At 46.1% G+C, this 21,433-nt stretch overlaps 3 protein-coding genes across 5 annotated transcripts; 1 reads left to right on the top strand and 2 right to left on the bottom strand.

Annotated features, from left to right (window-relative positions):
- Positions 1-611: 611 nt before the first annotated feature.
- On the top strand, positions 612-3,381 carry LOC136477808 (salutaridine reductase-like). 2 transcript variants are annotated; one of them, XM_066476064.1, is made up of 5 exons: positions 612-1,561; positions 1,757-1,991; positions 2,171-2,236; positions 2,453-2,650; positions 2,785-3,381. In XM_066476064.1, exons 1-5 carry the CDS (start codon positions 1,530-1,532, stop codon positions 3,169-3,171), a joined length of 918 nt encoding a protein of 305 aa, XP_066332161.1. In that variant the 5' UTR covers positions 612-1,529; the 3' UTR covers positions 3,172-3,381. The 2 variants fall into 2 exon arrangements, with proteins under 2 accessions (XP_066332161.1, XP_066332160.1); XM_066476063.1 differs by having other exon boundaries at positions 612-1,991.
- A 507-nt stretch (positions 3,382-3,888) lies between these two features.
- LOC136477809 (LIM domain-containing protein PLIM2b-like) lies at positions 3,889-5,802 on the bottom strand. Of its 2 annotated transcripts, XR_010764100.1 has the most exons (6): positions 5,154-5,802; positions 4,865-4,961; positions 4,661-4,689; positions 4,445-4,534; positions 3,998-4,335; positions 3,889-3,920 (listed from the first exon to the last, which is right to left on the bottom strand). XR_010764100.1 is itself a non-coding variant. In XM_066476065.1 (5 exons), the coding sequence occupies exons 1-5, from the start codon at positions 5,286-5,288 to the stop codon at positions 4,072-4,074; spliced, it is 615 nt and encodes a 204-aa protein (XP_066332162.1). In that variant the 5' UTR covers positions 5,289-5,801; the 3' UTR covers positions 3,889-4,071. The 2 variants fall into 2 exon arrangements, 1 of the variants encoding a protein (XP_066332162.1); XM_066476065.1 differs by having other exon boundaries at positions 3,889-4,335; positions 5,154-5,801.
- Positions 5,803-9,935: 4,133 nt separating this feature from the next.
- On the bottom strand, positions 9,936-11,734 carry LOC136474383 (uncharacterized). Its single transcript, XM_066471973.1, has 5 exons — positions 11,466-11,734; positions 10,991-11,383; positions 10,655-10,903; positions 10,154-10,578; positions 9,936-10,011 (listed from the first exon to the last, which is right to left on the bottom strand). Exons 1-3 carry the CDS (start codon positions 11,643-11,645, stop codon positions 10,775-10,777), a joined length of 702 nt encoding a protein of 233 aa, XP_066328070.1. The 5' UTR covers positions 11,646-11,734; the 3' UTR covers positions 9,936-10,011; positions 10,154-10,578; positions 10,655-10,774.
- Positions 11,735-21,433: the final 9,699 nt, after the last annotated feature.

The raw sequence follows: 21,433 nt of genomic DNA on the forward strand, positions 1-21,433 counted from the left end.
GTTGTTTCAAGAGAGATAAAGATATAATGTATATTTTATACTTGTTTAACCAAACAGCTTTCAGCTTTTCTACAGCTCACAGCCCACAGCAGCTTTCCCACAGCTCGCAGCCCACAGCAGTTTTTTTCACGGCTATAGTTCAACCAAACACACCCTTAAACTCTATTTCTCTCGCACAGTCACACCACACGAGCTAGGAATATTCACGTGAGCTGTGCTCTCACACACAAGGATAAAAACCAGCAGGACTTAGGGTGTGTTTGGTTGAGCTGTGGCTGTGGAAAAAAGTTGTTGTGGGCTGTGAGCTGTGAGAAAGCTGCTGTGGGCTGTGAACTGTAGAAAAGCTGAAAGCTGTTTGGTTAAACAAGTATAAAATATATCTTTTATCTTTATCTCTCTTGAAACAAATATGAAAGAGCTTTTTTATTCCACCAATTTTAAAAAGCAGAAAGCCAAAAGCCAAAAACAGGGTCAAATCAGCTTTCAAAACTGTATTACGAAAAAATAGTTACTTCTAGAAAAACCGTCTAAAAAAATAGCCCCTTTAATTGGGCTTTTGGCCAAAAGCCAGACAAACGGACCCTTATCCTCTCGCTGACTTGCCTCTCCGGTCGTCACCATCATCCCCTGTTCCCCATCTCTCTACCTCTCACAGCCTCCAATGTTCCAACACGCACGAGCACGCATACAGGGTCGCAGGCATTGCTCTGCGATCCCGTCCCCATCTCGTGCGCGTGGGGCAGTCGGCCACTCAGCTCGAGTGCTTGACTGCCTGCCTGCTGTGCCTGCGCCCATGCCGGAGCTGCCGAGCGCAGAGCCAAGGATGTCGCTGAAGACCCCGGCGACTAAGATGAAGCCCGACGGCACGACCTCGCCGTGCATGGAAGTCGATTCGATTTTTTTTCTGTTTGTTTTGTGTTCTGTTTCAGCGCGATTCCATTGATTTTTCGTATGTTTGGATAGCTGGATTTGACTGTTAACTTGATTAGGATTGGATTTGGGGATACACAGTCTATTACCATTCGATTTATGCTTGTTTATGGTTCAATTTCATTATTGGAGGTCTATTATTGTGCGACCTTTTCAGGTTTGGGGGATTGTTTTCATATGTCGTAGTCGTTGGCTATTTGGCTGACGAGCTGGCGAGCCAGCTCGAGCCGACAAACGAGCCGAGCAGAGTCAGTCTTCCAGCTCGTTAGTTTAATGAGCCGAGCCGAGCTCGACAGGAGCCGAGCTGGCTCTATCCAGTCCCTTTGTTGTGACGAATGCGATGGCGTCCCCTCCCTGCTATTGTTCCACGGGAACCTTTTTTTTCTTCAGATGGTCACGGAAAAGTTGTACAACTAGTGACGAGAGGGGTGACCTCACCAAGAAAAGTAGAGCCTCCAAACACGAAAACCGCCAGCGCCCGGCGGTATAAATGTGGAGTGGATCATCGAGTCTCAGTGCCCAACTCAGTGTCTCCTCTCCTCTCTACACACGTGACCTTTTACACCATCTTGCGCAAGAATTAGCTTTCAGTTGCATAAATGGAAGGAAGCACAGGCAACCAATCTGAGGAGTGAGCATCAAATCTCCTTGGCAGCAGTGCTGCAGTAGTACTATAAGCAATGTCTAATTCATAAGAACAAACAAGAGTGCTATGATAACTCCCAAACAGAGTTATCTCAGTCATGATTTTCTCTTCTCGAGTATCATATGTAATTTTTGACAGGAAATTTGTGATATTAATGCCATTTTTTTTCTTTGTTACCAGGGTCGCTGTGGTTACAGGAGGGAACAGAGGAATTGGGCTAGAAATATGCAAACAACTGGCTTCTAATGGAATCACTGTAGTGCTGACAGCAAGAGATGAGAAGAGGGGCGCCGAAGCAGTCAGCACGCTTGGGCTATCCAACGTCGTATTTCATCAGCTGGAGGTCAGCGATCCGTCAAGCGCTGCACGCTTAGCTGATTTTATCAAGGAGAAGTTTGGCAAGCTGGATATATTGGTATGGACGTATGATTTCCCCTTCTTCGTACTGCAATACTCCTATATGTCTAGTTCATACATGTGTAATGTATATATAGCTTGTGATAAAGATGTGAGTGGTTTTTCAGTAGCTACGGATTCGTGTTGTGACTTCAGCATTCTTTACTGATGGTTGTCGATCGATTTATGCTTTTGCAGGTCAATAATGCAGGAATTACTGGAACGACAAGTAACGTCGGCGACCTAGAAACTTTTCGTCAAGAGGTTCGTTAACCAGTAACTTCTCAGCATGCTCTCCCTCTGCTCCATGTTTAGGAGCAGTTCATATGTAAATGTACCATCAATACTACAATGAATGAAATTCAGGTGGGGGGACTACAATGAATGAAATTCAGGTGGGGGATTTAAACCCCCCCCCCCCCCCCCCCAAAAAAGTTCTAGCAGTAATAGAGACAAATATATTTTGTTGTGTGCAAACAGCTCGCAGGCATGGACGATCTCATGGAGAGGATCCAAACAACCAATAAGCACATCACGGAACCTTATGAGGAAGCAGAGAAGTGCTTGAGGACCAACTACCATGGGATCAAAGCTGTCACAAAAGCATTGTTTCCTCTTCTGCAGTCCTCATCCCATGGAAGGATTGTTAACATGTCATCTTACTATGGACTACTCAGGGTAAATGGCATATTGTTATTATCTTACATGCCATCCTTCAAAATAGAATCAAGTGCAATATTTGTATATGCAAAAGAAAAATAGTTCAGAACACTGCGATTCTGCAAACCAATAACAGTTCCATCCTGCTCCAGTTTTTCAGTGGAGATGAACTTAAAGAGGAGCTCAACAATATCGACAGCTTATCTGAACAAAGAGTGGACGAGCTGTCAGAATTGTTCCTCAAGGACTTCAAGGATGGCCAACTGGAGGCTCGAGGTTGGCCTAAGGAAGGAGGGTTCATTGCGTACAAAGCGTCCAAGGCTCTCGCGAATGCCTATTCCCGGGTCCTTGCGAAGGAGCACCCGTCGCTGTGCATCAACTGCGTGCATCCTGGCTACGTCGAGACGGACATGAACTTCCAGGTTGGGCATCTGACGGTCGAGGAGGGAGCACGGGGAGCTCTCATGATGGCTATGACACCCAAGGGAGGCGTCACTGGTGCGTTCTTGAACCTCACCGAGGTCGCGCCATTCGTGTAATATACTCTCACCATTATAGTACAGGCCGAAAATTCTACGCAACCAAAAAGACGATACTACTGTTGGTGCCGTGCTACAATTCCTTGCAAGTTCACCTTTCCTTCGGAATTGATCTTACACTTGTGTATGTTATTGTGTGTAAGTGTATTTAGCAATTTAAGGTATGTAAGTATTTTTTAATAAAAAATAAGAGTACTAGAAGTTCATGGATTAATGTGGGGCATATTGCTAGTTATAAAAATTACTTGGATTTGCCTTCACTCTTATTTGTCTATTTTGTAAACCAATACTCATACAAGTATTATGTAATTTCTATGCAATTGTTATAGACATTTTTCAGGCGTCCTACATGTGTTTAGTTGAAATACTTCCTTAGCTATTGTTCAACTTATATGAAGTACCGGCTTACATAATTGTTTGCCATAAGTATTAACATAATGTAATGTGATCTTTTTGTTGTCATCAAGAAAATAGTTTCATGATTGTTAAATCATGGAAATTTATATGCTCATTGTGTTGTCTAATCAAGTATTCTAGTGTTGGCCTCTCTAAATTTATCCTCAAAGCTCCATCGCTGCTTGCACCCTTCGTTTTTCATGGGATGTGAAGGAAAATTTCATGAGTTGGAAAAGCAAATGCAGTAGGAATGAAGCAAAATGTTAACACCCATATTTCTCATTTCATCGTCATGAATCCAGAGCCTCATAATACAGAATAAGCAATTCAACATGCACGTGTTACAATCCAGACTGACCAAAACCAAGCTGCAGTTAGAGGCAGAACAAGGTAAACATAACAACAACATATATTTGTGAAAACTACTTACTGAATGCAGAGTTCGTATATATAGGAAATAAGACGCGGCTCTATTTTTCTTTGCGTTTGCTGCTAATCTTTGTTCTACACCGACTGCGCGGGTGCTTCCGGCTCAGCCGCGCCTGCATCCGCCGGTGGCTCCGACGCGGCCTCCGCAGCCTCGTTCTTCTTGGTCTGCGCCGTCTGGATGAGGTGGTTGTAGCTGCCCTTCTCCTTGAACAGCTGCGAGAAATGTATCTTGCAGTAGAGGATCCCGTTGAGCGCGGCGTAGGAGGAGGTGGTCAGGATGCAGCCCCCGTGCGAGCATTTGAAGCAGCTCTTGTGGTACGACTCGCCTTCCAACGTCATCTGAACAAGAAGATCACGCGTGCCAAAATTAGCATTAGTCGTGGTGATTGATTTGATCAGATAATTGTGTGCTACTGTTTGCCAGAGTTACAGAACAGCATTCCTGTACCTTCTCCAATGGATACACGGTTTTCTGGCAGGCTGCGCATTTATCTTGAGTTCCAGAGAATGCAGATGATAGCTTGCTCGGAGCCTTTGCCTGCAGAGGTTTTCGAATTGGCATCGTGCATAAAGTAGTCAACTATTACTGATGATGACCGGACCAATAAAGTTTTAGAACTTGTCAGATTGGAATCATCTGTTTCGAAGATTTCAGGAACCGTACCTGGTCGTTCTTGGTTGAAGATGCTCCACCTGAGTAGCACAACGGAAGGGTCAGAATGTTTGATATGTGTAACGTTCAGAAGAAGACAAATGTGCAGTAATTTTTTTTACAGATTGAGGTACAAAACGCCCCGGTTCATTGATTCAGGAGTAGGACCAGAGTGCAACGTTACAGCAGTAGACAAGTTGATGCGCTGTAGATTACCTTGGAATTTCTTGGAGAAGGTCCCTGTCTCCTTGAAGAGCTGTTCAAAGTGCGTCTTGCAGTACAGGACACCGTCCATGGAAGAGTAGCTGCTAATCTAGAGGAGAACGCATGCAGAAAGGAAAATGAGCCCACATTTCTACATTTGCATCTGTCGAGATGAATGAATCAAATAAAACTAATAAAGCAAAGCTCCATTTCTTTGGACGGAAATGAGCAGCGCATTGCCGCACATCACAAGAAGGCGATCGAATGCGCGTGAGGAGTTGATCAGGGCATGCATGCGTACCGAGAGGATGCCCTTGCAGTGGCTGCACTTGAAGCATGTCTTGTGGTACGAGACGCCGTCGGCGGTGAGGAGGTCGATGAAGTGGACCGTCTTGTCGCAGGTTTTGCACTTGGCCTGCGTGCCGGTGAAAGACATGGCGATCGAGCTCTGCGCTTGCACCTGCACCTGCACCTGCCAAGACTCCGGCCTGGATCAAACCGACGCCCGTCTGGCTAGCCGCTGCTCGTGCTGGCGGTCCCCGGCCGGCAGGCAACAACAACCGATGAGCAAACGGGCGCGGACGGAGCAGAGGAAACGCTCGCTCGCTCGCGATTCGGGGAAGGAAGGAAGAAGCAGAGGTTGACGTCTCGGGAGCGAGACGGATGCTCTTTAAAGGACAGGGCGTGAGCTCGGGAGCAAAGATAGGAGGCGCGAGGGCTCTAAACCGCACAGACAAATTCAGGGAGCGGTGGCGACGCCCCTCCCGTGTCCGGCCTCGGCGTCTCCGCGGTCTGTCTGTCCCGGCCCTTCTCCTATTTCCCCGGGCGTGTCTGGATGGACGCGACGCTCGTTCCTCTGAATGTTGTGCGAGCCACGAACAGGACGTGGCGAGATGTTGCCCATTTCGGCTGCCACCGCCCACCGTCGTGTTAGGCAGCTCTTCTTCCCGTTGTTATTTTACTTTTTGCTTCAATAAAAAGGGAGAGCGCTGCAGCGAGCAAAGGGGCCCAGAAATTCATAAATGGATCTTACAGCCCAGTATTGTTTATGGGCCTTAAACAAACTCTCACGGCCTGCCTCTTCAATTTGCGAGCTCTGTTAATGGCCCTCTCACGGGCGGAAGAAATGTATGCCTGATGTGCGTACGTCGATGGGCTTGCGCTGTGCAGAAAATACCGGGCGGCCCAGCGAACCACGGGCTGTGGCGCTGCGCCGAACTGCGGAGCATTGATGTGGACGGAAACTAAGGGGGCGTCCTAGGGTCCGATCGACCGGACAGTAACCCCGCGCCGATAATCTTTCCCGCGCAAAGTAAGGGCGGTAGCTAAGGATGAAAACATAAAGAAAATATCCCGAACCGAACAGCATCGTTTTCTATATTTGACCCGTGCGAATTCGTATTTTTGGATAAAATATGGAATACTAAATTTGAATTCGAAATTCGGAACACCAAATTCGAAATCGGATTGAATTCGGTTTAGGCTTTGTTCGACCGATTTCTACTTTTCTACTTTTAATTCGGAATATCCTGAATTTGAAATTCGGTTTCGAAATTCGGTTTAAACCAAATTTGGCCCACTACAAGTCCAACCTTAGAAAAATTATATCTTTTGCATGCGATCTCGGATGAAGATGATTTTTATACGAAAATTGTAGCTCTCAACGAGATCTACAACTTTCTAATTCTTAGTTTTTTCATTTGATGTCTTGAAGATGTTCAAAAAAATTAAACAAAGTCAGCGATATATTAATCGCGTACAAGCGCTTGTTGCCTTAAAAAATCATATCTTCCTTACGTCGTGTCGAATGGAGATACTTTTTAAGAAAGTTGTAGAACTTGTTAATTATTATGTACTTGTTAATTGTTATGCACTTGTCCTACGGGTCAATATTCCGTGTTGATTTTTCGTATATCGACCGTATTCGACATAATTCCGCTCGAATTAGTTCGTTTTTGAAATTTTTGATATTCCGTAAGTTCGTGTTCGTTTTCGTGTCCGACTTTACCGCTTTCGTTTTCGTTTTCGTATTCAAAATGTAGAAGTAGAAAACGGTTGAGAGATCTTTCGACCTGTTTGCGACCGTTTTCATCCCTAGCGGTAGCGCATGCTGACGGATCTCTAGAGCCACCGATTAATTTAAGTAGATAAGGGCCCACCTCTCTGACGCCGTTCTCATAGAACTTTCAACGAACTAAAAAAGTCATAACAGTTAAGCCATTCATTCAAATAAAAATCCGATTGCACCATCGTATTCCTTACGATAAATCATTCAAAACAAGATCTCATATGGATATATTCAAAATTTTTTAAGAACATTTCTCTCATGAAGATAGAACATTTTTTTTACTGAAGAGACAATGTCCTAGGTTCAGATAACCATGTTCCGTCTCTGTAAGAATAATGTTCTCGGTTTAGAATAACAGTATTTTAGTTTTACGTATATGAAATTGGTATTATAATATACATAAAAATAAATAAATACATAAATAAATAAATAATAATAAAATCTAGAGCAAAGCATAAGAAAAAATAAAAATATGTAATAGAGAAAAATTTTAAAGAACATCACATGCATCATAGAATATACTATAGAACATCGCATGTATACTAAGTGAACATCACTAGCGACATCATAGAACATCATTAAATACATTATAGAACATCGCATATATATTATGTGAACGTCACTAAATACATTATAGAACATCACATGTATACTAAGTGAACACCACAAAAAACATCATAGAACATCACATGTATACTACGAGAACATCACAAAAAATATCATAGAACATCACCTGTATACTACGAGAACACCACATGTATATTACGCGAACATCGCAAAATACATCATAGAACATTACATGTATACCACGTGAACATAAAAATATCATAGAACATCACATATATAACACATGAACATAAAAAAAACATAGAGCATCACATTATACTACATAAACATAAAAAAACAACATAGAACATCATAAGAAAAGAAAAAAGAAAAAGAAATAAAAGAAAGGTAAAAAATATAAAAAATGAAAATAATAATAAACACATAAAAAAGAAATAAAAAATGAATGATGCACGAAAAAGAAAGAAAGGAAAAGAAAAAAGAAAAAGAAAAGAAAAAGGAAAAGGAAAGAATAAAGAAAGATAAAAAATAAAAGCATGAATCAAAGAAAAACATAATTAGAAAGAGAAACAAGGAAAATAATTGAAAAGAGAAAATGAGATAGCTAAGAAAAAAATAAATATAAAAATAAAAAAGAGAAGCTAAATATCAACCTACCGAGAGTTAAGAAAAAAAGATCGGAAAAGAAAGAGAGAGTTAAGCAAAAGAATCGCCTCCTTTGCTGGACCGTACCTTGCTACGTGCCTTCGCAGCAGATCGCGCTCGACTCAGTCGAAAAAAAAAGAATCGCGCTCGACTGGCTGGGCCGCGCAAGACAATGGGCCGCTCGGGTGAAATCGATGGTCATCGGCGCGCGGGAAGATTCCCGGCATCGGCGCACGGGAAGATTTTCGGGTCATCGGCACGCTGCTCCCGTCCGATCGTTCCGACGGGAAGATTTCCGGAAACTAAGGGCCTGTTTGTTTAAAAAAAAATTTCTGACGTTAAAATGAATAGTCCAGATATTAAACTGGCTTTTAATTTAAAAGTTAAAAGGCTTACTTCTAAGGAAATATACTAAAACCTAAGAAGCACGTTGGTAGATGCTTTTGTGAATTTTGGTGTGCCGAGAAACTAAAAATTTATTACAAAGTCAATAAAAAAAAACAAACAGCCAGAAGTCACAAAGGTAGCTTTTGAGCTAAGGGACCAAAAGTTGCAGGCTTGAAACTCAAACAAACAGACCCTAAGACTTTCTTTGGTGGGGGTTCGGCTTCTCCGTAAACGGTAAAACCAGATAACCCACATTTTCTAGGCTTCGTTTTTTTAGGCCATTTCAATTTCATCGTTTTTTTTATTATTAATTTGGCTTTCAAGCTGTTTTTCACATGTTTAGCATAGCTTCTGATTAAGCCGGTGAGGAATTCTCAACAAAAGTCCTACTAAAAGGGCATAAGGACTATCCAAATTATAAGACTTTTTGGTTTTTTAGATATATTATTTTTTTATTGTAAATAAAAGCTATGTATCTAGAAAAGCCAAAATATCTTGTAATTTGAAATGGAGAGAGTATTAATTTAGGGATTATTTGGTGAGGCTTCACCTTGCTTTGGAACCAACTCTTGGGCTACCGTGCAGAATTGCAGCACACTGTAGCACCGAGAGAAACGTCTTAGGTCCTTGCAGATTGTCCTGGGAGAGAGGAGGAGCCTCTAAAGCCTCGTTTCTTTGGCAGTGTTTCTGTTGTGGCTTCTGCACCAATTTAATTAAAAAGTTCTACCAATGAGCACATACAAGAATGGCTTTTGAAGCCAAAATCAAAGCAAAAATGGTGAAAGCCAAAGCTGTTTTTTGGGTAGAAGCCAAAGCCACCGAAATGTTACTCCCTCCATTCCAAATTATAAGTTATTTTAAGTTTTTTTAGAGTCAAAACATCTTAAGTTTGACCAAATTATAGAGAGAGTCAATTACAAAGATTTATGACATCTAATAGATGTACTATAAAAATAGAATTACTCCTATACCAAATAAAAAAATCTAATGACAATTATTTGGATACTACCATTATGGAACGCTTTGGTTACCTTGGGATTGGTACCAATACAATACCTAACTTATAGATGGAGGTAACACAACTGCAGACGCCCTCTTTGCCGAGTGCTGGGGGCACTCGGCAAAGGCTTTGTCGAGTGCCGCACTCGGCAAAGGCTTTGTCGAGGCCTCTCGGCGAAGACTTTGTCGGCAAAAATTTCTTTGCCGAGTGCCAAAAATCGACACTCGGCAAAGTCTTTGCCGAGTGCCAAGCCCGCACTCGGCAAAAAAATAACTGCCGTCAACATTTAACGCCGGCTTTGCCGAGTGCCTAGGGACTGGCACTCGGCAAAATTTGAATGTTTGCCGAGAGCCAGGGCTGAGTACTCGGCAAAGAAATAATTTTTTTTTAAAAATCTTTTTAAAAATAGTCTTTGCCGAGTGGTACCATCTGGCACTCGGCAAAATTGACCTCTTTGCCGAGTGCCAGGCTGTGGCACTCGGCAAAATGTACCTCTTTGCCGAGTGCCAGGCTGTGGCACTCGGCAAAACGAGTGCCAGGCTGTGGCACTCGGCAAAACTGGGGAAGTGGCTGTTTTTTGCGGCATTTTTTCCCAGCTTTGTCGAGTGCCACACCCCTGGCACTCGGCAAAGACTTCTTTGCCGAGTGTTGGCACTCGGCAAAGCTGGGAAATTTGCAATTTTTTTTGTTTGTTGCTTTCCTTCGAAAGCAAACACGCAAAACTCATATATAATACATGAGACAGCACACAGGCATTTAGCATCACACAAAACGCATACATAATCCATAATACATCACAAGCACATTCAACATCCATCACAAGCACATCCTCCTGCATAATCCATCACACGCACATCCAATGTGCAAATCCATGACAACATCTAAGAAGTCTTCATCCAACACAAGTCCTAAATCAAGAAAAGTCAGTGAAACATGAAGGGGCACCACCTACTGCCACTGATCCCAATGGGAGCCTGAAGGGGCACCTCCGTGCGGTGGTGGACCTGTCCAGCCGGGGTGTGTGTGCTGAGGCGAAGGAGTCGGGTTCGAACCCGACGACTGTTGCACAAAGGAGAATTGAATTCATTAGTATCTACACAAGCTAAAGGACTTGATCAACCATATATATACTCACCGGAGTGCCTAGAGCCGGAGGAGTAGGAGGCACAACTGGAGCGAGCAGCGACTGGGGCACCACCACACCCGGGAGAGTGGTGCCGAGGCTCGACATGAATGAGAACATGTCCTGCATCCTCTACGCCTCGGCCGCCCTCTGGGCCCTCAGGACCTCCCACTCGGCCCTCTCAGCCTCCCTCTGGGCCCTCTCCCTCTCCCTCTCGACCCTCTCGGCCTCCCTCTCGGCCTCCATCCTCTCCACAGTGGCCTGCAATATTCAATCACCAACGTTTAAACAATGCAAATGCAAGGTACATGTGTAAAAGTAATGAACGGCGAATGAAATAGAACTAACCTGGAGTGCCGCCATCTGCTGCAGTGTGCTCGCCTGCCGAGGTCGAATGGGGACGGAGGAGCTCGTGCTCTGTGCTCGGATCTGGGCGAGGTTGGGCACAGAGGTCGAGTCGACCATGTTGGAGGCCATCCAGTACCGGCCGTGCTGCTTCCCTCCTTCGAGCCTCATCACGAGGTCGGTATCAAGGGGCTGGGTGGCGGGGTCGAAGTCCTCCCCATGCCGCTCGCGGGCCGCCGAGGCGTAGTCGGTGAGCTTGCTATGGACGCTCGTGTTGCTGTACGCCTCGGGCCCGTCCTCCGGGTTGTAGACGGTGTCCGGGGCTGTCGCCTTGCCCTTGTGTGCCATGGCGTACGCCATGAACTCGTTGCATTCCTGGCCATCATGTGACTGGGACTGCGAGGAAAACACAAAGACGATTAGAAGTAATGAGAATTGAGCGTTAGAACAAATAAATAAATAAGTGCGTAGCGTGTACCCAGGCCTGGGCGTACGAACTGAGGGGCCGGTTGCCTTGGTGGTGCGCCGGCCCACCCATCTGCAGGCGGCACTCCCGACGGAGGGCGTGCCTCTCCCTCCACTCATCGGAGACCCACTTGTCCACGATGGCCGCCCAACAGTCTCTGTGCCTGGCGCACCAAGAAGGACACATCTGCATGCCATCAAGTATTGTATTAGAAATGTTAGAATATAAAATGAAGGCTACCTATTCTTCATGGAATGAGTCAGTAACAATGTTTTATAACTTACTGCAAGGTACTGCTCCCTGGTGAGTGTCATGGTCCTGGCCTCGCTCTTCCCCGGGTACCGACCAAGGACGTCGCACGAGTGGTTGATGTGGCACTGCAGCTTCGCCTCGTAGTACAGGTCCGTGACTCGGCCCCTGCATGCCCTGTCCTGCACCTTCGTCACCCAGGCGGGGTCATGCCCCTCCTCCAACGTGAAGAAGTCCTGCATACAGACATCATGTGTCCTTTCATTATTTCAAGAACGTCTAATGATTCCATAGTATTGAGCAATGTAGTGTGATGTAGACTCACCCAGAACTCACGCCTGATCCGCTCCTGTACGGTGCCGTACACGGCGTCCACGGCGGAGTTGAAGTGGTCCCACGTCCAGGGAGGTGACTCAACCTGGGCGTGGGTGACCAAACCAGGGTAGTGCAGGCGGATCAGGCTGCCGAGGATCCCATTGCACTGCCGATGATCGCCCCCAGACACAAGTTCCCAGTTCCTACAGGAGTCAGTAAGAAGAATTGTTAGTCCGCAGTTCAGTTTTCAGCATATGAACAAGAAGAGATGCAAAATGAACGGATACTTACTTGTCGCCCTTGGGACGAATCACCGGCCTCCTCTGAAACGGGATCGGCCGCGTCGGGAGCTGCGAGGACCCGCGCAAGTACGGTGCCGATGAGGTGCTCGAAGTGGAACCCCCCGCCACCCCCCAGAGGAAGTGTCACCCCCCGCCACCCCCAGAGGAAGTGTCACCCCCTCCTGTCTGGGGGGGCAGCTGCTGGTCCTCGTCGTTAGTGGTCGTCGTCCGGTCCTCCTCGGGCGGGGGGACGGCAGACGACTGCACCGCCCTTCTCGGATGGCCGCGAGGGCGGCGGGCCGGACGGCTCCTCGCCGACGCCTCCGCCTCCGCCTCCGCATCCTGAGTGGTCCTCGCGTAGAGCGAGTTGCAGGTCTGGGTCCACCTTCCGCCCGGCATTTTGTCGAGTGCCTGCAAATACAAAGAGTATCCAGTTTTGACAATATAGACAAATATAGAGATGCAAAATGAACGAAACATAACTAGAAAATAATAATAATATAGTATTACATGAATTAGAAATAATCTTCAGGATTGGCAGCGGCCGGATCATAAGTGTCGTCATCACTAACAATATTGTCTAACATTTCCGCCTCATCTCCATCGTTTGTGAACACCATACGTGATGACGCCCTCCAAACGTTTTCAAATTTTTACCACCGCATATGCATGTGATATCACGACATCTCGCCAAGTTTCATGATTTTCGGGATTCGTTTGAATTTTATAGAATTAAATAACCACTCGCACGCAAGTTCGCGACGTTGCCCCGTGAGCACGTTGATCGAAATTTGGAGACAGTTCCTTGATTTAGCATAAAGTGACACTAACAAACAAGAATAACATTTTTAGAATGGATCAAAACTATTATTCGATGCACCTATAGTTCAAACCTACATTTTCTGGATAATTGCAAGAAAACGAAATAAAGTGAAGAAATATAGCAAACAGCAATGAAATTGTGCCAAATTTGAACATGTTGTTCATGGTACAAATAAAAATCTAATAAAAAAAGTTGGTGGCAAAAAACAAAAAAAAATTTATTTTGCCGAGTGCTAAGGTTTGGCACTCGGCAAAGTGAATATTTTGCCGAGTGCTAGCCCTAGGCACTCGGCAAAGCCAATATTTTGCCGAGTGCCAAACAGAAGGCACTCGGCAAAGAGGCCGGCGTTGGGCACCGTTATCCCGGGCGCCTCTTTGCCGAGTGCCCAACTTTGCCGAGTGTCTGGCACTGGGCAAAGTTTGGCTTTGCCGAGTGCCTTATTTTGCCGAGTGCCAGACACTTGGCAAAGACCTATTTGCCGAGTGCCAAGTTTCGCCGAGTGCGGCACTCGACAAAGGTGGCCTTTGTCGAGTGCCCGATATTTGGCACTCGGCAAAGATTCTAGCAATGGCCAAAGTCCCGATTTCCTGTAGGATCGAAGCAATCGTATACCCGGCCCGGATTTGCAAGCTCGTCATGCATTCTCTCGGTAGAAACGGCGAAGCAGAGAGAAACACTCGCAGTTAATTCAAGCGCGAGGCTGTGTGAAGAGTACTAGTAGCAGTTCAGTTTAGAGATATCACATCTACGGATCTACTTGAAGGTAGTTTATACTAGGCCAATCAAATAAAGAAGTGCTACGTCAAGAGATACATATCATCACTTCTACGGATCGATTTAACTGAAAGTAAATGAGATATCGTAAAAGAAGACGACGCCGACAACAATCAGAGCACAAGGCATATCGACCAGCCTGACGACGGGGCAAAGAGACCTTTTGCGTTCGTCATTCTTTAATCCTCGTACAAGTCCTTTCCATGGTAAAAAACGCCTACAGGAAGCTGCTATTAGTGCTTTAAAATATTATTAATAATATACCAAGGTACTTAGTAAGAGGCAGCCACGTTTGCCTTGCATAGCAGACAGCTTGTGGTGTGTGGCCTTTGGTCTAACGTAAGTCACGTAACCGTTAGTAACAGTTGTGTTACTTTCTGGCAATCTTCTGGGTCGTCGTGTCCTCGTCCAAATGCAGGCAAAAGTCGTTCCCTTTTTTTTTTTTGGCCGACGGGTAGAACTGAACTGTCTGGCATGGCTCGTACCTGGTCGCTGTTCTCAGTGATTCGGTGAGAGGTACATACCACCTGGACTTTTGTAAGTACGCCAAGGTAGTAGTTATATTGACAAAGGTGAAAATAACTTTATTTGACATGGACAAAGCAAAGACTGCAAGAGTAGTATATATATTGGAACTGGTTGAATCGCAGTATCACACTGGCCAATGACCGCAAGCAGCAGGCGGCACTCATTCCATCTACCGTGTCGTGTTCAGCAACAACTTGATGCTGAACCTCTGTCCGTTTCAAAGATTACTAGTATGATAATGAGCTTTTGTTCAGGGCAGGTTTATTTGGTAAACGTCCTGCGCATGATCACTAAGAAATACGGAGTACTAGTACTACGATGGTCTGCTATAGAGTAATATATAGTTCAGGGCAGGTTTCTTATAATTGAAGAATTCAAAACCATCTCATGCACGTTGGCCGTTCTAGTATATATGTCGTCTCAGAGAGAATTGTCGTAGTTTATTTGGTAAAATAATGACGGCTCTTACGTACCCTAAGATGAAATACAGTATATATACAGGAGTAGTTGAGAGGATAAACAGATTCCTAGTAGTCAAGTCAGCTCTTCCATCCAAATCGCAGGATCAGTATGGTGCATTCAGTTTCCAGTATAAAAACAAAACAAAACCAAACAACTTGTCTGACTTGAGATACTCCGTCATCGGTGCAATCATCATGTCCTGCCTTCACGTAGCAAACAACCTGCGGGCTTCGCTGCTCCGACTGTACGTGTGTTTACGTCTAGACCACTCGTAAAACAGAACTAAAAAGAGCCAATATATGAGAAGGCGCTCGATCGTACGTGCGTTCTCCTACCACGTACTAGAACATCCAGCATGCATGACTGCAACTCTTATTAACAGCTCATATATGAGGGAGTGTTTAGGTGGAGACTGCCGCCGTTCGATCGAAAGTCCGAGTGGTACTGCAGGCGGTCAGCGTCACATGCAGTTGTAACTTACCTACCCAGCCGTCCTGTTCCGGTGCTAATTAAGTACTCCGTAGATAGACAAATAAACTGCCTAGCTAGGGGAAAGCGAGATATGGACTCGTCTGCATCCTGACATCGAACAAGTTCATTTCTCTATTGTCATATACATGCATGCCTCTAGGCTCTAGCTGATGTAGATTTTTAATTACACTTGTGTTTTTTTTTCTATAATAACATTTTTTTTGCTTTATGAAGCTAGCCAGTATCCTTGTTATCGCCAAAGGGTCTCTAGTCGAACTGGTTAGAGCGTCCCGGCGGCACTCATCAGGTCCTGGGTTCTGACTCCCCATGGGAGCGAATTTCAGGCTGGAGTTAAAAAAATCCTCTCGTCTGTCCCACGCCAAAGTACAGGTCTAAGGACCGGCCCGTTCTCACAGGGCGACGGTGCCGCTGTGTAAGGGTGGGGCAGGGGTTCAGGAGTTTTCTAGGTCTGCGTGAGAATGTCTTCTTTTTAATGCAATATCTGGGGGTGGTTACACCCTCGCAGGTCCAGTTTTTAGTATCCTTGTTATCAGTAAATCATGTGGATGTGGGCACGGCTAGAATGCGACCGTTTGATGCCCTGCCATTTTCATGAAGTTGTGCAGTAACTTCAGAAACTTGGATGCTAGCTTCACGACCTTTTTTTTAGATAGAGAGGATGATTCACGACCTGCAACACAACGACCACGGGTAAAAGGAACGCAATGCAACAAAGTCAGATGGAAGAAGCAAAGTGCCACCCGATAGATATGGGCCATGAGAGCTTCAAGGCGCGATCGTACTGATCCCGGCCTCGTCCATTCAGACGGGAGTTGCTGAGTTTGGGGGCAATGCTGCTCCAGCAGAGTCCCGCCCGCCGATGAATGCAGTGTGGTGCGGGAGATCGTCGCCCGCCAATAATTGATGGTTTGAGCACGTTGCAGGGCTAAAAAAATTCGGTGGGAAACTGGGAATGGAAGCTTGGAAACGAACCGAGGAATGAAAGCCGCAACTTGGTTCTTCTTTCGTTTCCATGATGATGATCGAGTGTGCTTCGACCGTACTAGCTCGGTGAGCTAGACAGCACGCAACTGCCTCTCGAGTTTGTGTCCCGTTTTACTTGTGCTTCTACGTACTGAGGTTTGCCTGTTGCCGCATCTTCAGGCGAGGCGAAATGCGCCACAATTATCTGAAGTCCTGTATGATCAGTTTGGCACTATGGTCAAAGGGGTAGCCGGGTAGGATACAGGACCAGATGATCAGCAGCTTTCTTTTCTCCTCTCGAAGAAACCAGCTTTACTTATTAGGAGGTAACCTCAAACAAATCTGAGCCATTGATTTTTTTTTTATTTTTAATTAATCAATTTATTAATTAACATATAATTTTTTTTTAAAAAAAAACTTAAATCCTCAAATCACGGTAGACACAGGAGTGAGTGGGCGCCTTGTTTGTTCCTTTGCATGCAAAAGCCTTCCGTCCATGCAAACCCATCAACCGACGTAGGAAAGTTGAGATGCTTTTTGAATCTCTAAATCTAGCTTTCCATGGACCATGATATATATAAGTTCTTTTTCACAATCCAAAACTGAAACAAACACGTCCTTACTGTACTTGAGAAGGCCATCACAGCTTGACAACTGCCTTTGGACTCCACTGAATACCACAGATCATCGATCAGAGTTAAGCAAGGACTTGTTAAAAGCAACAAATGTACGTATACTTAAATTTTGTGAGCAACAGTGTATACACCTGTAGCTGTAGGTATTAAGAACAAGTATATATAGAACAATAATCATGCATTCTGCATCGTCTAATTTATAATCAACTACTAGTTGTCAACTTGCGTTGGAAGAAATTGAGATTATTTTCTCCCCATGCATGCTCATGACATGCATGCAGCTAGTTAATCTGCACAGTCAGAGTCATGAGCAACGCAACAGCACCTTGTCCACAAGCTTATAGTATGTATCTAAGTTTAATCACCGATCAGCAAATGATCCAGTGGTCGGCTTCACAATTTGTCGTCTTACGCGAGTTGTTCTTCTACACTAGCTCATGAGAGGCATGCAGCAGTTAATTTTTAGAAATACTAGCTACTAGTTATTTAGTATTAATCAAAGAGAGACACCTAATCCGCGAGCTTATTGTTAACTACAGTTGAAGCACCAGTCAGCAGATCCAACAACTTCATGATTCGTCGCTTTCCCTTCCACTTTTTGTATGTATATATCTCCAATCAAAAAATCCTAGGTGTCGTCGATCAACAGACGACAGTAGTATTATTCCGCTGTGTTTCCTTGTAGGATTTGTAAACACGCATGCTGCATTTGCAACTTTTATTTGTTCTTCGAATTCGTGTGGTCATGATGTATAGTAGCACGTTTGGCTCTGCCTGTATATTATCCGTAAATACGGGAAAATAGCTCCGATCCACTTTTTGTAGCCGACAATGGCCGATATAGAAAATTTGTTCCATAAGAGTGGCATTTCTGGTCTCTAGATTAATACATTGCACATGCCCATTATTTCCACCATATGCATGCCTCACGAAACTACAAATTAAGCGGGTAGTTCAGAATACTCCATGAAAATTGAAGGATAGGCGTTAGTACACTGTCAAAATTCTTGCCATGTTCTTCGGCACAGTATTTTTCAGCGAACGAACAGAGTTTTTCTTTCACAATAAATCAGCATAAGCTAAATTTCAGCGAAACGAATAGGGCCGGCCGTTACCACGGACGCTATCAACAGTGGACAATCTCTTGTCATCGTATGTATTTGTTCTTCGTTGACACGGACGCTATACCATATATCTACGTCGTCAAGGGCTACGTTGGCCATTATTTTCCTGCCAGTTGACGCAGGATCCATGAAACGGATCGATTCTGCCCCGTGGGGCCTCGGTTTGATGGGTTCTTGCGTCCCGTTTGCTTGGCTTATAAGCCGTATTTTTTTAGCTAATGAATAATATTTTTCTCTCACAATAAATCAGCCAACAGTACTTTCAGCCATGGCTTATTAGCCAAGCGAACAGGGCACGGAGTTCGCGTGTCTGTTTCATATGCTGTTGCAACTGAACGTCTGAACCTCACCAGTGTTGACCCCGCATATTGTATGACTAAGGACTAAGGTTTACAATTTTACATGCATTTTCCTTTTGCGAGGATATGTATAAGATCTACATGTCTCACTTCAGTCACTGATCCGGCTAAGTACGTAGTAATGAGAGGTTTGCCCTGTTGCTCCATCTTCAGGCGAGGCCAACTGCGACACAGTTATCTGCAGTTCTGTATCAGTTGGCACTTGGCACTACGGTCAAAGCGGTAGGGTACAGGACCGGATGATGAGCATCTTTCTTTCCACCTGTCGAAGAAACCATGATTCCATCTACAGCTGCTTCCTTAATTATGCTGTATAAACAAGGCACTACTAACCCCTCCTCCCTCTCCCTCTCCCTCTCCCAGCGCGGTGGCGCCCTCCCCCTCCCTCCCCTCCCCTCCTCCCTCTCCCTCTCCCAGCGCGGCGACACCCCCCCCTCCCTCCCTCCCTCCCCTCCCCTCCCCTCCTCCCTCTCCCTCCCCCAGCGTAGTGGCGCCCTCCCCCTCCCTTTCCCGGCAATGACGCCCTCCCCCCTTCCTCTCTCGGCATGGCGGCGCTCCCCCTGCCTCTCCCTGCGCGCGGCGCACCTCCCTCCCTCTCCCTGTGCGAGTGGCGGATCTACCGGCGGCGCTCCTCCACCGCCTCGACCAGATCCGGCCCCAGCGCGGGTGGATCCAGCGACGGTGGCGCACGGGGAGGCCGGATCCCGCACCGGCGCGGGCGGACGGATCTGACGTGCGGCCCTCCTCTCCCGGCGCGGCGGCGCCTTCCCTCCTCCCTCTTCCGACGCGGTGGCGCCCTGCCCCCTCCCTCTCCCGGTGCGGCGGCGCCCTGCCCCCTCCCTCTCTCGGCGCGGCGGCGCCCTGCCCTCTCCCTCTCCCAGCGCAGCGACGCCCTCCCCCTCCCTTTCCCAGCGGTGGCGCCCTCCCTCCCTCCTTCCTCTCTCGGCATGGCGGCGCTCCCCCTGCCTCTCCCTTTCCTGGCGGCGCTCCTCCACCGCCTCCACCAGATCCGGCCCCGGCGCGGGCGGATCCGGTGACGGTGGCGCACGGGGAGGCCGGATCCGGCACCGGCGCGAGCGGACGGATCTGGCGACGGTGGCGCACGGGGAGGCCGGATCCGGCCTAGGCGTGGTGGCGGCCTGGGCACCGGTGGCGCGGCGTGGTGGTGGTGCAGCGTGGTGGCGGCGCGTGTAACACCTCTTGTGTTTTGACCTAGCACTAAAATTTGACATGTCATCATATGCATTGCAAAGCATTCATAAAGTAGAAAATTTTGAATGCATTCACTAAATAAGCCTTATTTCATAATGTTGTTATTTCATGTGATGTGATTCAAAACCCTAAATAAAGATCATGACCACAAGGGTCAAATTTCATGTGATCATGTGAGGTCATGTGTCATTTGACTCAAATAACCCTAATGGGCCATGTTACTGGTCAAAAATCAAAGTTGAAGTAAAAGGAAAACAAATCAAATTTGAATTCAAATTCAAATAATAAAAGTCCTTTTTGCCCCTTTTGACTAATTCAAAATCCATGTGGAATTTGGGGTTAAGGCAAAAAGCAAAGTTGAAGATTATTTTATGTGGATCAACTTTGGTATTCAAAGTTTTTCAAGTTTACATATAAAATTTGGAGTAATTTTGAAATGATTCAAATGCTTAAATGCACCCCAAATTCAAATTTCAAAATGGAGGCAGAATTTGAAAATGTTCCTTGAAGCAAAGTTGTAGAGTTTTAAAAGTTGAGCAACTTTCATTTTTGGAGATTTTCAACTTCTTTAAAAAAATTTGTGAGTAATTTGCAAAATTAACGCAGTGGCAATTCTGTAAATACTTCAAAATTGAAAAGCAGTCGAGCGCCACCTCTGTGCTTGCCGCCAGCGCCACGCGGTTGTCACCGCCGATCATTTTGCGCCGCTTCCTCACGCGTTGACACGCAGCCGGCACCGTGGCGAGCTCGGGCGTGCGCTGTCGACGCCGGGCAAACCCTTCCCAGCTATAAATAGGAGCAGCCGCCGCCGTCGCTCCCATTTTTCCCCTCTGCTCTGCTCCGCCGCTAGCGAGCTCCGCCGCTCGCCGTAGCCACCGTCGAGCCGCGTCCGTCGTGCCCAGCTATGCCAACGCGATCGCCTCGGCCTTGCGCTTCTCTACGGCTTGCTCACGTCGCTTGGGTTGGCCGGAATCGCCCGGCGCAACGTCTTCTTCCCCCAGACCGGCCGGAGCTCCGCCACCATCGACTCGACGTGGCCAGGCCATTCCAGACCGTCTCCGTCTTCACCAAACGCACCAGCGTGATCGTGGTGAGCTACTGATCGCGATACTCGCTTTGTTTTAGACTCTACTGCGCCGTTGCCGGGGTTACGCCGTGAGCCGTCGTGCCCGAGCCGCCATGGCCGGCGTGGAGCCTTCTCCAGTGCGCCTTCTGCCGATCTGAGGGCTGGGATGGGTTCGTAGGAGTGTGTACATCATTTGGGTGCGGTCTGCCTCGCCGGAGCATCACCGTCGGCACATTTTGGGCCGGCCAGTGATGGCAGCGCCGCCGTGACCTGTATGTGTCACTGACGAGTGGGGTCGGGTTGTCAGTGAGAAAGAAGGAGAAGAACAGTGAGGTTTTATTATTTTCTGATTTTGAATAGTGCTGAATCTTTGGAAATTTGTAGGAAAATAATCATAGCTCCAAAAATTCTGAAATTTTGTGTGTAGCTTCTGTACATGTTCTAGTATGGTTCAAAAATTTGAAACTTGAAATTTGAATAAAATTTTAATGTTCAAATATTCAGTCCATTAATTGATAAATGCAATTTCCATGATTTTTGTAGGCCACAGTATAATTCCAAAAATTATGAAATTTGTTTTGGTACATTAATTTGTCATGAGGAAGCTTACATAAAATTTTGAGGTCATTGGGAACAAGTTTATTTTTGGGCTTATTTCCAAATTAATTCAAGAATAAACAAAACAAACCCTAAGTGT

Source organism: Miscanthus floridulus, chromosome 8, assembly GCF_019320115.1.
Source record: "Miscanthus floridulus cultivar M001 chromosome 8, ASM1932011v1, whole genome shotgun sequence".
NCBI classification, from domain to species: Eukaryota; Viridiplantae; Streptophyta; class Magnoliopsida; order Poales; family Poaceae; genus Miscanthus; species Miscanthus floridulus.

Bases quoted from the DNA above. Each gene is read 5' to 3' on its own strand.
- LOC136477808 (XM_066476063.1), top strand. From the start codon at position 1,674: ATGATTTTCTCTTCTCGAGTATCATATGTAATTTTTGACAGGAAATTT. The intron at 1,992-2,170 runs GTATGGACGTAT...ATGCTTTTGCAG, and splicing joins TTGGCAAGCTGGATATATTG to GTCAATAATGCAGGAATTAC. The intron at 2,651-2,784 runs GTAAATGGCATA...ATCCTGCTCCAG, and splicing joins CTTACTATGGACTACTCAGG to TTTTTCAGTGGAGATGAACT.
- LOC136477809 (XM_066476065.1), bottom strand. From the start codon at position 5,288: ATGTCTTTCACCGGCACGCAGGCCAAGTGCAAAACCTGCGACAAGACG. The intron at 4,962-5,153 runs GTACGCATGCAT...GTTCTCCTCTAG, and splicing joins ACTGCAAGGGCATCCTCTCG to ATTAGCAGCTACTCTTCCAT. The intron at 4,690-4,864 runs GTAATCTACAGC...TGTGCTACTCAG, and splicing joins CTTCTCCAAGAAATTCCAAG to GTGGAGCATCTTCAACCAAG.
- LOC136474383 (XM_066471973.1), bottom strand. From the start codon at position 11,645: ATGCAGATGTGTCCTTCTTGGTGCGCCAGGCACAGAGACTGTTGGGCG. The intron at 11,384-11,465 runs GTACACGCTACG...TTTTCCTCGCAG, and splicing joins GTTCGTACGCCCAGGCCTGG to TCCCAGTCACATGATGGCCA. The intron at 10,904-10,990 runs GTTAGTTCTATT...TGAATATTGCAG, and splicing joins AGCAGATGGCGGCACTCCAG to GCCACTGTGGAGAGGATGGA.